The sequence below is a fragment of the Apis cerana genome, linkage group LG4 (genome assembly GCF_029169275.1).
Source record: "Apis cerana isolate GH-2021 linkage group LG4, AcerK_1.0, whole genome shotgun sequence".
NCBI lineage: Eukaryota > Metazoa > Arthropoda > Insecta > Hymenoptera > Apidae > Apis > Apis cerana.
The window spans coordinates 8,967,488-8,982,181 of record NC_083855.1 but is presented as its reverse complement, the minus strand read 5'-3'; the positions used below and the strand labels follow the sequence as shown (position 1 = coordinate 8,982,181).

The following is a 14,694-nucleotide window of genomic DNA, read 5'->3' as shown; positions in this document are numbered from 1 at the left end:
GATTTATAATATTCACGTTCTTTTTTATCCCATCGTAGTTCGAAATAGAAATATCGATAGCTTTGCGAGGAAGAATTTTCATTAACTGGAAACGGAGTGAATTTAGAAAAAAAAAAAGAAAAATAATTACTCGTAATTTTTAATATTAGGTAGGTAACATTTATTAAAAAGTTAAAGAGATGTTTAATTCTGTGAGTTCGATGTTTGGAAACGAGAGGAGTTGAGAGTAAAAAACCAGCCGGGAGCCCGGAATTTCGCGAAATGTTTTTGGTCAGATTTAATTAACCTGTGACACGCGGATGCTGAGGGACTACAGGAAAAGGGGGCTTAATTTCGTCAGTTATGAGCACTAATGAAACTGTAGTTTGTGTTTCGACGTCACGCCATTGTTCCTCGGTTGCTGGTACGGCCTGAGGCCACTAAAAAGGGCCAAGGTAGGCCCATTGTCCTACGAATACGCGCTAGTGTACCCTTAGGCTTTCCAAGTTGCTCGAAAACAATACAATCCTCTAAAATACGAGGTTAAAAAAAAAAAAAAAAAAGAAAAAAAACCGTGATAAGCGTATAACTGACTCGTCTGCAGCGAAAATATATTTCCACCTGTTAACGCAACGTTCATATAATAATAAATATTTCTCAATTTCTCACAAATAATACGTGCTCACGCAATTATTATTAGCAAAATGAAACGAACGATTATTAAAAAACAAATACGTAAATTATTGTAAAAGATGTTGAGCGTATAATTGTATGAATTAAAATATAAAAAAAAAAAAAAAAGAGAAAAGAAAGATATTCGACGAACTATTTACCTGTAACTTATCCATCGCGGTGAATAGCGTGTATATAACCGTTAAGCTAAAACAAACATTTAAACAAATCTCAACAGAACAGAAGCTTTTCTAGTTTCGTTGTCTTGAATCAACGTGTACTATGAGTAAACAACTGTCATTTCTACACGTTCCTTAATGAAAAAAAGATTTAGAATTCGATAAATAAACAAATGTGGCAAACGTAGCTTCCTAAAAGAAGACGATATTTAATTATGAGTCTCTTCTCTCTTTCTCTCTTCTGGAAAACTGTAGTATTTTTAAAACATCGGTGTTAATTCGTTACGACAATACAGGTGAAAGAAAAGCGTCGATTTTACGTATTTATACATTAACAAGAGTTAAAATTTCATCATAGAGAAACGCGAATAAGTCAGTCGAAAGAATTCCGTATTACCTAAACGCGTCCTCTGATCTAATCTCCTTGCCATCTCTAATGCCGGTATTATCTCTTCTCCAGTCTCGAAGGAAAACGAGGAGAGGGGAGAAAAAGAAATTAAAAAAAAGACACGTTCCTCGAGTCACTATACTTTTGTGTATATATACTATATATATATATATATATTTGACCGTTACGTAAGGAAACGCCATCTTGCACATTGGATCTCGATTGGATGCGCCAGCAGTTCGGTCCAGACGGGATTTTTCTGAAAAGAATCTGCAATCGAAGGGACGACGATATCGTGTATCGCATTGAACGTTGGCTTTGCAATAGGATTGCAGCTAAAATAATCTATCACGATAGCTCTGACCTTTCCACAATACATGCTAACCAGTCCACATATCGAATTCTTACGAACGATTGCGCTCGATTCCGCTTTACAGACGAAATGGTGAAATGAATCGCGGACGAAATTTCATTTCGTCCTCGATACGGGGACAACGAAATTACAAAACGAAAAATCATCGTACAGAGGGGAAAAAAATTGATCGACCCATCGTCATTTATTTCATCGTGCAATTGTATCTAAAATTATTCCCACGTAATTAATATCATACGAATCGTATTGATTTGAAAATTGTAAGAAAAAATTTGCGATTAATTTCGTTCGAATTTGTGGGAACAAGTTGAACTCGTCACTTTTTTTCCACTACCCCTGTAAAACGAATCTGTCGCGCAAACCAAACTCTAAGCAAGCAATTTTCCAAAAAGCTTCCCGCTCCAAACGGTGGATCTGCACGGTGATCTCTAACGGTCAATGCATTCGGAAAGTCTGATCGATGGAGGAGCGTGACCGGACTGTGCTGACATGTGCAAGCAACTATGTAGTAATATCGTGTAAAGCCTTCGAGTATACATGGAAGGATGATGAAACAGGTGAACCGTTCGGTTTGCGAAGAGGGACGACCCAAGGGAAAATCGGGCCGATGTCTCGAGAGGGTTCATCCAATGATCATACGGAAGATCGAGCTTAGAGCCGGCCGCGTGGTGTTAATTGCTGATCAAAGAGCCCAGCTCTTCGGCTAAAATTCCACCGTGTTCCTCTCTTAAGCTCGTGTATCTCGATATCTCTTCCAATTTTCCTTCCGTCAGATTTCACGTTTACACGGGCAAAGGGTGTTACGATCAAACAACAGTTGAATCCGAAACTGTGGATTTATTCTTTTTTTTCAGACGTTTAATTTTCCAACGAAATTAATGAAATTGTAATCTCTCGTGTTTTATTAAATCGTTTATTAAATCTATTAAATCGTGAGAAAGCGTCAAACATTTGACGAATGAGTAGAAACGAGTTTGTTTGTAAATTATTTAATAATAGGGATGATTTGTTTTATTCAATATTGATTTATCCCATGAGTGAAATATTATTAGTATATTAGCTAATTTTTATATAATTTCTACAAATTATAGAATCTTTTTGAACAATTGTAACTTTAAATCGAAAGTTTCCGTTAATATTTAATTAATGTGTATATTTGAATGTCGTTTTCTCTCAATTTTATAAAAATATTTTTAATTATGAACATATCGTTATTCGATCGAACTGATATTACAATAAATGGCAGAAAATTAAGCCCTCGCAATCTTGTATATTAATCATCGAGAATTTAACATGACAGAATAATCTCCGTTGTAAGATAGTTGCGTACGATTGTAAACCTCGATACACATAGTTTGCGTTTCTATCGACGTCTCTTCGCCGTCAATATCGCGTCAGTTCGAATAAAATATTCGATTATTCGACGTGTATTCAAACGATGTTACACGCACAAATCTTGTCTCTCATAATTCGATTATAATCGTGTACAGCTCGAATATTCAGTTTCTAAATAATTAATAAATTCTAAATAATTGATTTTGGAAATATATCTTGGATTCGTTTTACTTTGTCCTTCCATCGATCAATATCGATGAAAATTATTTCTACTTTGATTTAAAATGGAATATAAAGAGAATAGCGTACTATACAGCGAGGGGAGGGAGATTGCTATAAAATTGAATAAACAAACGTTTGATGAACAGAGTTGGTATGTGTGCCAGCAACAGGAAGCGGTGACTCGTATGTATAGTTCGTTCTCAATTTAATTTCAACATGTCAAACAAAAATGCATCGCTCCTGGTGAACGCTCTGCAACAAACAGATTTATAAATGGAATTTGGAAAAATTTAATCTATTATTTTTCGAATAGAATAGATATCCATATAGTTACTCGATAACCAGCATATAATCAAAAAAAGAAAAAAGAAAACTTTAAAAAATACAAGTTCAATTTAATTAATTAATAATTAAATTAACGAAATTAATTTATCTGAAATTTAAAGCAAATTCTCCTTTTTAAAATTATATCTATATTTTTATTGCATATATAAATTTGAAACGATTTTGAAAATACTACCCTTTTTGGAAATACTATATGGAACATAGTTTCAAATGCTAAGCGTCATTCCACTGAACCAAATTTCATAGTGGTAATAAATCGTGTAGGCTGCGATCAATAACCACTATTCTGCGGAATGAGAGTGGTTGCTCGATCAACCACGAAATTTGATTATCTAAACTATCTCGTGAGGTATACCTGAATTAGTTTGGATAATCGAAATTCTATTCCACTATTTACACTTAATTATTAAATTACGACAAAATCATCGAATAATAATACGCGCTTATCCCAAAATTCTAAACAAAATTTATCTCCTAACTAACTAAGTTTTCGAAGAGTAATAAAAATATGATATAAAAATACCAACGATACTATCTATCGTACACCCATTTCAAAAACTTTCACCTCACCACAATTGTACGAAAACGTGTGTGAAAAGATGAAGAAACGATTTTATCGGGGAGTAAAAAATAATCGAATTAAAAAAAAAAAAGAAAAAAGGAAGAATATAAGAAAGATAATGGTGGCGCTGGTCGAAGAGGAATGGTGGTGGTGGTAGGACGCAAGGCTGCTGGCGGGAAGGAAATCTAGAGGAATGGGAGATATGGCCGTGACCGCGTGGAATGCATGGAATGCGGCCCGTCATGCCGGGGCAAAGCCACGGCAACCTACCGTCCTTTCGGTCCACTTCGATCCTTGTTTCTTCCTCTTTACATCCAACACGTCCACCTAAAATTGCGTATCAATTTGCCGCGATACCACGATTATGCATGCGTATGCATCTTCGAATAAATTTTCTATAAGCATTTCTGTCGAACGCTTATTTTGTAATAATTTTCTAAACGATTTACTTTTTTACATCGAAATGAATATTCGAAAATATATGGAAGGATTCGTAATTCGTATAACTCGTGTCATTCGAAATTTCAAAAGTTGCGTTGTTTTGGATGAGACGCGAATTGTGATTAGACAGGTGTGTTGTAAAAGGACGTCTATCGTTTCGCCTTACCATCTTTGAACGATCGAGTAAATTGCGAAGCTCGATGCTTGGAATCAGGAAAATCAATTAAGGTATCCTGCACCTGCCTCTCTATGGGTTACCAGTCAAAAAAACATGCCCGAGGGCATCGAAGAATCCTTCTTTTTCGTTATTGAATACTATCTTGTGGTAAACGTGCAAAATTTTGAGACAGACTCGCGACAGACTTTTTGGTTTTAACATTTCCATTTTCCTCTTCTCGAATCGTTTCCATTTGTTTGTCAATAAAAAAAAAAAAAAATAGGCACGCACGATTTTCTCGCATCGCGATAAATATCAAAACAAATTTTCAAAGATATTCAATCTAGAGATTATAAGATACTTAAGTTTATTTGCAAACTTCGTTCAAGTTTCTTCAAAGTTTGTGTCACGCAAATATATATTACTTTCCACGTAATTTCGAAACTTGTGTTTATCGCGCTCGCAGCTCATCTCTCTGATCTAACCTAAAAGCTTAAACTTCGAACATATAAAACAAAAATACAAAATCTGTAAGAACATAACGTAACGCCTACACGAAAAAACGCTCGAACATCTTTTCACATCCTAAACGATCTCTCAATAACCCGTATCGTTTCCATTAAACCACATCTAAATTCCACCGCGAAGAAAAGAAATACCATACGATTCGACGGATTCACACGGTCGAAGAAAGAAAGAAAGAAAGAAAGAAAGAAAGAAAGGAAGAAAGAAAAAAAAATCCAACAGTGGCACGACATTGAATTTAATCGTTGCCCAACGTCGCAACGATTAGATTGAAAGAAACCCGGATCTAATTGTCATCCAATCTAATCCAGTCCCCAATGGTTTCCTCCGAGCGAACGAGGAGTCGAGAAGAAGGCGGAGGATGAAAATAAAGAGGATGATTTCATCCTCGTGTTTAAATTCGTATAACCACCGTATAAACCTTCCCGTCCTTCCATAGGGCGGCAATTCTCCCGACCGTATTTTCGTTTGTCGGCGAGAGATCCGCCGCTCTTGCACCGCCTACAACTGGAAATAAATTTTTCTCGATGACGCCAGCCCCGTCGCGAATCATCGATCTTCGCTGGGCGAAAGCTCCCTTCCCACATCGAATAACATTCGAACTTGAAAGCTTGGCTGGCTGACTGCCTTTCGAGGCAGTTTTATTTGGAGCCGGCTAACTGTCACGATCTGGGCTAATCGAAAGAGATTCAACAGGATAAATTGACCTGGATTTATTCCCACGCTGGTAGTTGGCGATATATAGCTTTCCCATGACGATATTCTCTCTCCCTCTCTCTCTTTCTTTCCTCGATACAGGCCTCGCACTCTGATTGCACCATGAATTTGCCGATCAAGTGCACCGGCCGAGAAATTTTCGATAATTCGTTCTTCGCACCTGCGTTTCGATTGAGACCGCGAGTGAGACGATAAATTAATTTTATGTATCTTTTTGAGTAGCTTTTGAGGAAGGGGAGACGAAGAACGTAGAATTGATTCGAAACATTAATTTGTTATTTCCTGTAGTGGATCGATTGAAACGTGATATGAAAGTGATACGAGAAAAAAGAAATTATTCCATTTATGAAAAATTGATCGTACACAAAAGTCAATCTGTGTATGAAGTAGCGATATAACAAATTAAATCGATTAAATTTTAATCCAGACAAACATTTGATGATCTTATCGATTGGTAAATATAAAGTATCGATCGAAAAAGTATATTTACTCTGTAATTTCATCGTTGGATGTAAGAATCGACTAGAGAAAAAAGAATTATTTTTCAAAAAGAAGCTTTCTACAACTCTTCCTCCGTAATATACGAAAAAGTGTATAAAGCACGAAGGAGATTTTTTTAAAAATCGCGTGATTTGTCAGATTCGATATCCGGATTCCTGGAAGAAAAGATAGCCGAGTGTAAGGCTGACGTTTCGAGGACACGCGCATCGTGCATAGAGCCGCGCGGGAGTAACAAGAGGAGGAGGAAACGGAGGGAGAGGAAAGGTGGAGGGGGCCATTGGAGCGTAGCACAGTATCTTACCCGCAACTTTGTCCCCACGAGGGAACAAGCTGCCCGTCATTATGGCAAAAAAGTTAAAGCGTCCGTATCTACACAGTGACAATGTAGTTAAGCACTCGTGATGAGAATCACGACTCGCTATCCTCCGCCGAGGAGCATCTCCTGGGTGAATACAAAATACACGGCCGCGTTCTTTACGAGCCACCTCTTTCTCCCGTATGGCAATATTTATTTTTGCCCGTGAAACGCGCAACCGCGATTAAACTTTCACCATAACGAAGCTTTTGCTGCGTTCGTTGGACGTGTCACGAGCTCTCTAGTGTTTTGATTCTTCACGCACGTGTGCTCGAACGATCGAGATTGATGCGCCGAATTTTTTCTTCCGCTCCTTTTTTCGTTTCTGTCTTTAGACGAAGAATTATAGAATTACATTAAATTTGTTTTTTCTTTTTTCGGCGATGTAATTAATTCAATCAACTATTGACGATTTGAAGAATCATTCGGATAAGTGAATTATTTAATGCCTATCACATCATTAAAATTAAGTTAATTACCTTAACCTCCCGAACTTGACTTCTACTAGCCCTACTTAATCTTTTCCGAAGGCAACAAAAACAGAATTCTTCATTGTAACCGTTCTGTGAACGTGTAATATTAAAATAAAAACGTTTATTACGTAGTTAGTTTTTCTTATCCCGCACGAAGGGAAGAAAAATAACAGGGAGGAACAATCGTGATCCTCCAATTGCGTAATCTCGAGATCGTCATACGAGTTTATATTCGAAATAGGAAACGATTCCATTCCGTTCCATCTCTCTCTCCCTTCTTGCCTCTGCATACGGCCATACAATGCACTTTGTACAACGCGTTCGTTGCTATTTGTAGTGCGCATTAGCTCTGCGGAGGTTGCGGGCCAACTTACGAGATGGCGTGGCCCGACAGCAATTATAGCGTTGCCCGCGTTTTGTTAATTGAAATATTTCGAAGCTGGCGCATAAGCATGCTACACGACTTAGAGAAGCGTACACAAATCATGAAATTAGTCGCGGGAACGAATCAGGGAAGCGGAAAATAAATGGCGCTTGCTTCCTACGTTTTTTCTTTTTCTCTTCTTTTTTATCAATTAAACCATCTTTGAAACCATCTTTCTCCACGTTCCCTCGAATAAATAAATTCGACGATTTTCCACAGAATGGAAAGAAAATACGTTTCCATTCCCTCTTTCATTCACCACTTATAATTGATTATCACAACGATTATTATAATCAAATTATTCGCACAAAGGACTTATATACCGACGGGTAACGGATTACGTTTTCGCTGTGCTGCCGGTCAACCGCGATCCGGGACCGACTCCAATTAATCTCAATCACGCGAAACCAACGATTTTCGGTGAACGTTCTTCTCGCGGGGGGAAACGAGTGGAGCGAAAGAGACGCAGGAAAAGGGGGGAGGGGCAGGATGGCGGTAGGATGGACGCCGACAAAACGAGAAATGAAAATGTGGAGGAAAAGAGGAATCTCGGTGAGCGCGGCCGCGGTGGTAGATCTTTTTGTAGGATCCTCGGCAATGGCCGTGGTATGTGGTATATAACGAAACGCCCTTACGCCCCCTTCCCCCCGCACGAAGGGAGGAATGGAAGGAAGAAGAGGGAGAGTGACCAGGCGGCGAGGAGGGAGGTGGAAAAGCGGCGAGCCGAGGTGGGTGAAGGAGGGTGGCGGCGTATACAGCTTTCCACCCAGGCCACAGTGCAAATGCAGGCCTTGAATGTGTAATAAGCACTCACGTCGCAACCCTTGGCCAGACCCGTGGGCTCGTGTCTGCGTTTAGAAAGGTCCTGGCCACGCATACGTCCAGGCCAGAGTCACACGCGTGCCATCGTCTCGTGGATGGTGCACGTTGAATGCTCCACTCGTCGTCTGCAGCCTCGTTCGAAATCGACGCAAGTTTGATTGCGACGAGGACAACGAAGACGACGACGACGACGTCGTTGGCTGCCTGGCAGGCAAACACGCGTATCGGCGAGACGCGAGCTTATGACTGATGGGGGTGGAAATGGGGTGGAAACAGGGTGAAATGGCAGGCGGAAGGGGCGGTGGAAGGCTATCGCTCTCTTTTCCAGAGCTCGGTGAAAGGCAGAGCGTGGTGCGTATTAATGCGCCACGTTGACGGTCTGCTCAACGAGAACCGCCTAAAAAGAGGTATTGTGCGATCAGGAATGAGTACCTACCCTTTTTTACCTTTTTTTTTTCACATTTCGTCTTAACTGGGGGTTGACCGTTTGAGGGAAAGAATGATTTCGAAATCACGTTATGTAATTTTAAACGAAATCGATCTTCTACGAAAACAATTTTTATTCTTATTCTTTCTTTGTGCGAACAATCATTCATCTTTTGCCTCTAAAATTAAAATCTTTTTGTCTCATAATTGTTTTTTTTTCTAAAATGCTTTAGAAAACAAAATTATCACGGTAGAAGCTTCATGCTGGGAAAGAATTAAATAATACAAATAATAATTAACTGTGTTTAAGATACCATATTTACAATCGTATCGTAAATTTTTATTAATTTAAGGTTCCCTCTGGATTTTGGGAATTCCTCGCGATTTTCCTTATTTCTCTTTCCCCCGTTTTTCTACAGTTTTTTCGTTATATCTTTTGTCGGATTTATCGTCTATTCGTTGGACGAAGATCGGTTTCGAAATAAAAGAAAAGTTTTTAGCGTTTGTAACCATCGTACTCTCTTTTGATCTCAAACAGAGAATGGTTTCTGCTTTGAACAAGTTGCTAGATGATGGTGCTTTTGTAGTGTAAAAAGTCTTTCGTACATTTTTTTCACGTTGTTCCTTATTGCGCAGAGGAGTTAATTAGAAAACGAATTAAAAATGTCGAATTACTTTCGAGAACGAAAAATTCATTTGATGATACCAAGGGAACGACAAATTATACTGCAATAGTATCGATTACGCGTTTAACACAGTATATCGAAACCTCGATCGTTTCACGCACAGATCGTACAGGATAAACGAAAAATATATACAACAGGATTAAAGAATAACATTATTATTATTTTAACGTATATATTTCGGGTTGAACACGATGTCACGATGTGGTCGAGAACGAAAAAACACACGTTCTGTCATCAGAAAATGTAATCATGTAAAAGTAAACGACGCGTAAAATAAATAATACAAATAGATAATATTGCAATTTAACAAATAAACGATTCGATCATTTAAAGATAATTATTCAGAATTTGTGTTTACCGAACTTTATTATTACTGATCGAAATTGTTCGAAATCTCCAAGGGGAAAAAGAATACTCCTCTGGGAACAACACTCAATTATTGGACACTTCTACTAAGGTATCGTTAAACAAGACGTCTATATGCCGCTCCTTGAAGTGATAAGGAAGAACAACACTCCATTCCCGAACTCGCCACCAATTTCTAACTACTTCGTAAGAAACCTCGTTAACGAATTTATTTGCTACGACTTTATCAAGTTGGGAGCCTTCCTTTTAGTTTTCAACAACACTCGTGCTAGGGTGCTGTAACGTGAAGAATCGCTTGCTTAATTTACTTTTCAAAGAGCACGGTTAATCAATTTTCCAATTAAACAACATCTAATCTGAGAATAAAAATTACATTTACAGCGTATAAATTATTATTACACCGTATCGCGATCAATGACAATACGAATCCGCGTTCGATCGTATATTTCTTATATCCGGACGAGTGTTATTTCTCAAAACAACGCGACGAATAAACATACGGTTTCTCTCGCGAGCAGCGCCGATTGAAACTGATTTCTCTTGCGAATTCCATGCGAGCCAAGCATCGGATAACACGCATCGAGAGACGGGATCAAATTTGCAGTCACTGGCCACTGACAACCGATCGCTGATGGTACGCAGTTATCAAATCCCGGATGCACGCGTGATTGATCTACGTGATCTTCGTTAAAATTCTAGTTGACCTATCCTGGGGGAGGGGAGTTGAAAAAATAAAAGGGAGGGGGAAAAAAAATTGACAAAAGTTCGGATTGAATTGTTTTTATTCCTTTGCTCCCCCATTTTTTTTCTGCTCTGATTCGATTCGCGATTCGAAAATAAAGGGGACGGGAAAATTGCACGATAGGAGAATCGAAAATTGTCGAAACGTTACGTGTAAATTATTTATAATTATATATACGAATAAATATTAATATCGCATTCCCGCGTGGAATTCGCAATTATTTTCGTGAAAGTTTCACTTTGAACATTACGCGAGGATTTCAATCATTCGGAGAGCGCCATTTCTCATCCTTTCAGAGTAGTCCTAAAAGGATCAGGTGATAAATGTACCCCATAAATATATGTAACTTACTGATGATTTGCACTTATAGAAGCGAGCAAGTGGCTTCGTATTGTATTTAAAGCGTTTGCCAAACTCCTTGCCCTCCTCGTTGTTGCTAAAATTCACCAGTTTTATTTACAAAATAACCGACGCGTTGTTTGCAAATCGTTTCGTAAAAATATGTCGTTCTGTTAATAAAACTTTTAAATAACTTTTCTAATATATCTATTTCTACTTTATACAAACGATTGAACAATCGTCGCGATAATAATAAAGAGAAACGCATCGAACTTCAACTTGTGTAACTTCAAATATATATCTCTCGATACTCTCGATTCGTTATTACCAAATACCGTTTTGCACAAAATACAGAAACCACAAAGAAAAAACGGAAACGACCGTAAAATATGGAACGAAGTATGACGTTAAATGGTTGCGTGAAACAAACTCCCCGGATCCGATCACTTTCGTTTCATTGGCTGTCGTCGGCCATGAAATAAAATTTCCGCCTGTGGTCGACTCGATCCCCAGAGTCACCAAAAACGCGAATATCAAACACGCGCCGTATTCTAACCGCAGACACGAAGAATACGCGGCGTCACACTAGCACCATGTTCACATTCGGTTCCCATTTCGAATATCCGGCTTAGGCAAGTGGCGACCGCAGCCTCTGCTATAATATCGAATGCGCCACCATCCTCGCCCCTCATTTTCCACTCTTTCTCCCCCTTTTCCTGCTCCTCTTCGCCCCTTCTCACCCCGCTCTTCCCTCCTCTCCTCTTTTTTCTCCATCCATCTTATCCTTCGCTGTTATTATCTTTCTCTTTTTATTCCTTTCTTTTCTCTTGATATACTTCTCGCTTCTTTAATATTCTCATATCGTCTTCTTTTTCTCTCTTTCTGTATATATATATATATTATCTTCCTCTTTTTCTTTCCATATATTTATTTCTTTCTCCAGTTTCGTATTATCTCCTTTTTTTCTTTCTACATTTTAACTTCTCTCGCGTCACCGTCTCTTTTTTCCCTCTCATCTTTCGATACATACTCCATTTTCCATTTTCGTATCATCGCGTCTCGCTTCCCTCCACACATCTCGTTCGACACATGTAAAGTTCCTCCGTGTAGTTTATTTTCCGTATCGACCCCGCTTCCGGTAGCGTCCTCCTCGAGCCCTGTCGTATGGATTACACCCGACGTCCGTTTCTTCCTCTCCTTCTTCTCCCTTACGCGCATCCGAGCCGCTCGAAACGTTACGTGAAACAGCGTGCCTCTTCCTCTCCTCCTCCTCCTCCTCCTCCTCCTCCTCGTCTCTCGTGCGATCGTCATCGGAAATTTTGTACGGACGACGACATGCACGACGTTTTACGGGCCTCGAACAGTGGAGAGAGACTCCTTTGTGGAGAAATGGCGGTAAACTCGTCGTCTTCCATAGTTTCTGGATGTGACGTGTGAATGATAAATGTTTTGGTTTCCCTGCTGCACTATGGGAGACAACGTCTTCCGTCATTGTTTTCGAAAACTTTTCCCTCTACGAAATAGCTTTCTTCGCGACTAAGTAATTTCGGGCCAGATATTTTTCAAAAAAATTATTCCTGGTCGAAAAAGACGGTTAAATTGAAATGTCGATCGATTCGACGTTTAGAAGGATTAAATAAAAGACCACTTGAACAAACGCGAAGTTGTCATTTCGAAGTTTAATTAACCATCGATTATAGTTTGGAATTCATCTTTGACGTAGACCGAAGCATAGAGGACTAGTGAATTGGCGAATTAATTGAAATTCTTTGATGCAATATCAATTACTTCCCTGATTCGAACCAGGTCAATCTTTATCCTTAAGCACTTTGTAAATGGTTTTAAATGTTACGATATATCTGACGAATAAAGCAACTACTTTTACTTTTACTTTTTTTTTACTTTAAAGTTATATTGACTTTTCATTTTTTTTTTTTACGTTATTTTTCAGGCGGAGGAGTTAAACACCATTGTCGGCAATGCTTTTCGTATGGCATACGTGGCGCAGCTTCAGCGCCAACCGATCCTTCAAGATGTGATCTCACCGCAATCATCGCCACCCTACCGAAAGGACAAACAGGAGAATCGATCTTCGTGGGTATGTAAATTTCTGTATCTCGTATCGCGCACCAGCGATTTCGCTTTCTCTTAATTTTCATTCTATCGATAACGTAGAAGTAGAGAAATCGTTCCGCCTTCTAATAAATTCTAATACCGCGTGAAGGTAATTCAAAAGAAAAATCTGTTCGAGCGAAAAATTTCATTAGAATTAATACGATAAAGCAACGATAGATGATATAGATAACATAGATGATATAATATAGACAGAGAAAAATTTATGAAGATGTTCAACGACTGATATAAGGATTTCTTTTTGACACAAAAACCGAGTCAAAGAGCGAGTCAAGTGCAAGGAAAAATAAAGTAGAGAGGCGACATATAACGCGGTCTCATGAGAGCATCAGTCTCCAGTAGAGGTGTCCCATTTACAGGCCGCGTTAATTATAAATTCGACCCAAGTCTCTCGGCTCCATCGTGTTTCCACGTAAACGGTCAGTTCGTCGCGGTCTTTCCTCTCGTTCTCCCCACGCAATCGTCCTGGGAATCGTAAGATTCTGTCGATAAACTTTTCATCGTTTACCGGCAAATTCGAGCCTCCGTAAGAGCGATAGCTGCGTTAAAATTGGCGAGTAAAAAACTCGGGAACTGGCCGCCAATATATCTGACATTTACCGCCTAACAGATTAAACATTCAGTACGATTCCTCGACGTTTTATTTCCTCGTATTTTCTTGCCCATGCTTACGTTATCCGTTTCCCGAAACTATTTTCGAAACGTTTACGTAATTGTCGAATAAATCGAAAAAATGACAAATGTTATTTAACTTTAATAGAAATATTCTTTATCCAAATTTTAACTAAATATTTATACTTTGACGAATTTACGTAACACTATAGAATTTTATTATTCTTTATCCTTGAACGATATTCTCTAATCGAATTGTTCCACAGGAATTTCTCACAATTTGGTTGAGTAACGATCGTTCTTTTTCGCAGAACAAATCGCTGGCTGGCGACAGCTCGATCGCCGGCGCGGGAGGTGTTTGCAGGAATTCGTCTTCGAATTCGTGGCTAAAAAGTCGGACGTCGCCCACGTCCAGAACTGGAAGCGGCTCGTCTGCGGCGGACATGAACGTACAGCTCGGCAGCGCAGGCTCGCCCACGCTGCGACTCGCTAGCGTGAAGGTGAGCTCACGCCTTCTCTTCCCCGAGTATACATATTTTCGCTCAATGGCTTTTTCAACGAAACGAGCGACGTTATTTCACGCCGTTATTCGCCACGCTGTTCTCGAGCCAGACTCGAGAATAGAAACGTCGTTGAACAGATTGAATGGCGTCGTATCGGCCCATCGCGCACGCGAGAACTAAATAATGAATAATGTGGTCAGATAGTCTTGGCTAATTTCGAGATTTAATTCCTTTCATTTAGGACAAGCAAATTACAAAATAATTATTCGGAACGAAGATTTTCAATTGACTGTTTTCTAATTATCCGATGACTTCATCTTTGGAAAAATCGAATTTTAATGCTTGTTGTAACGATTGCGAATAGACTTGACGGACCCCGGTATACACATCTCTTTTTATAGAATATGCAATCTTATC

General features: G+C 39.1%; 1 protein-coding gene across 9 annotated transcripts in view; it reads left to right on the top strand.

The window, feature by feature from the left end:
• LOC107999044 (EGFR adapter protein) overlaps positions 1–14,694 on the top strand; it is a 232,051-nt gene that overhangs the window by 214,169 nt on the left and 3,188 nt on the right. For all 9 annotated transcript variants that reach the window (XM_062073984.1, XM_017058680.3, XM_028667320.2 and 6 more), the window contains 2 exons: positions 12,981–13,127; positions 14,086–14,274. In XM_062073984.1, the coding sequence (XP_061929968.1) occupies positions 12,981–13,127; positions 14,086–14,274 (336 nt within the window). The remainder of the gene's footprint in view (positions 1–12,980; positions 13,128–14,085; positions 14,275–14,694) is intronic.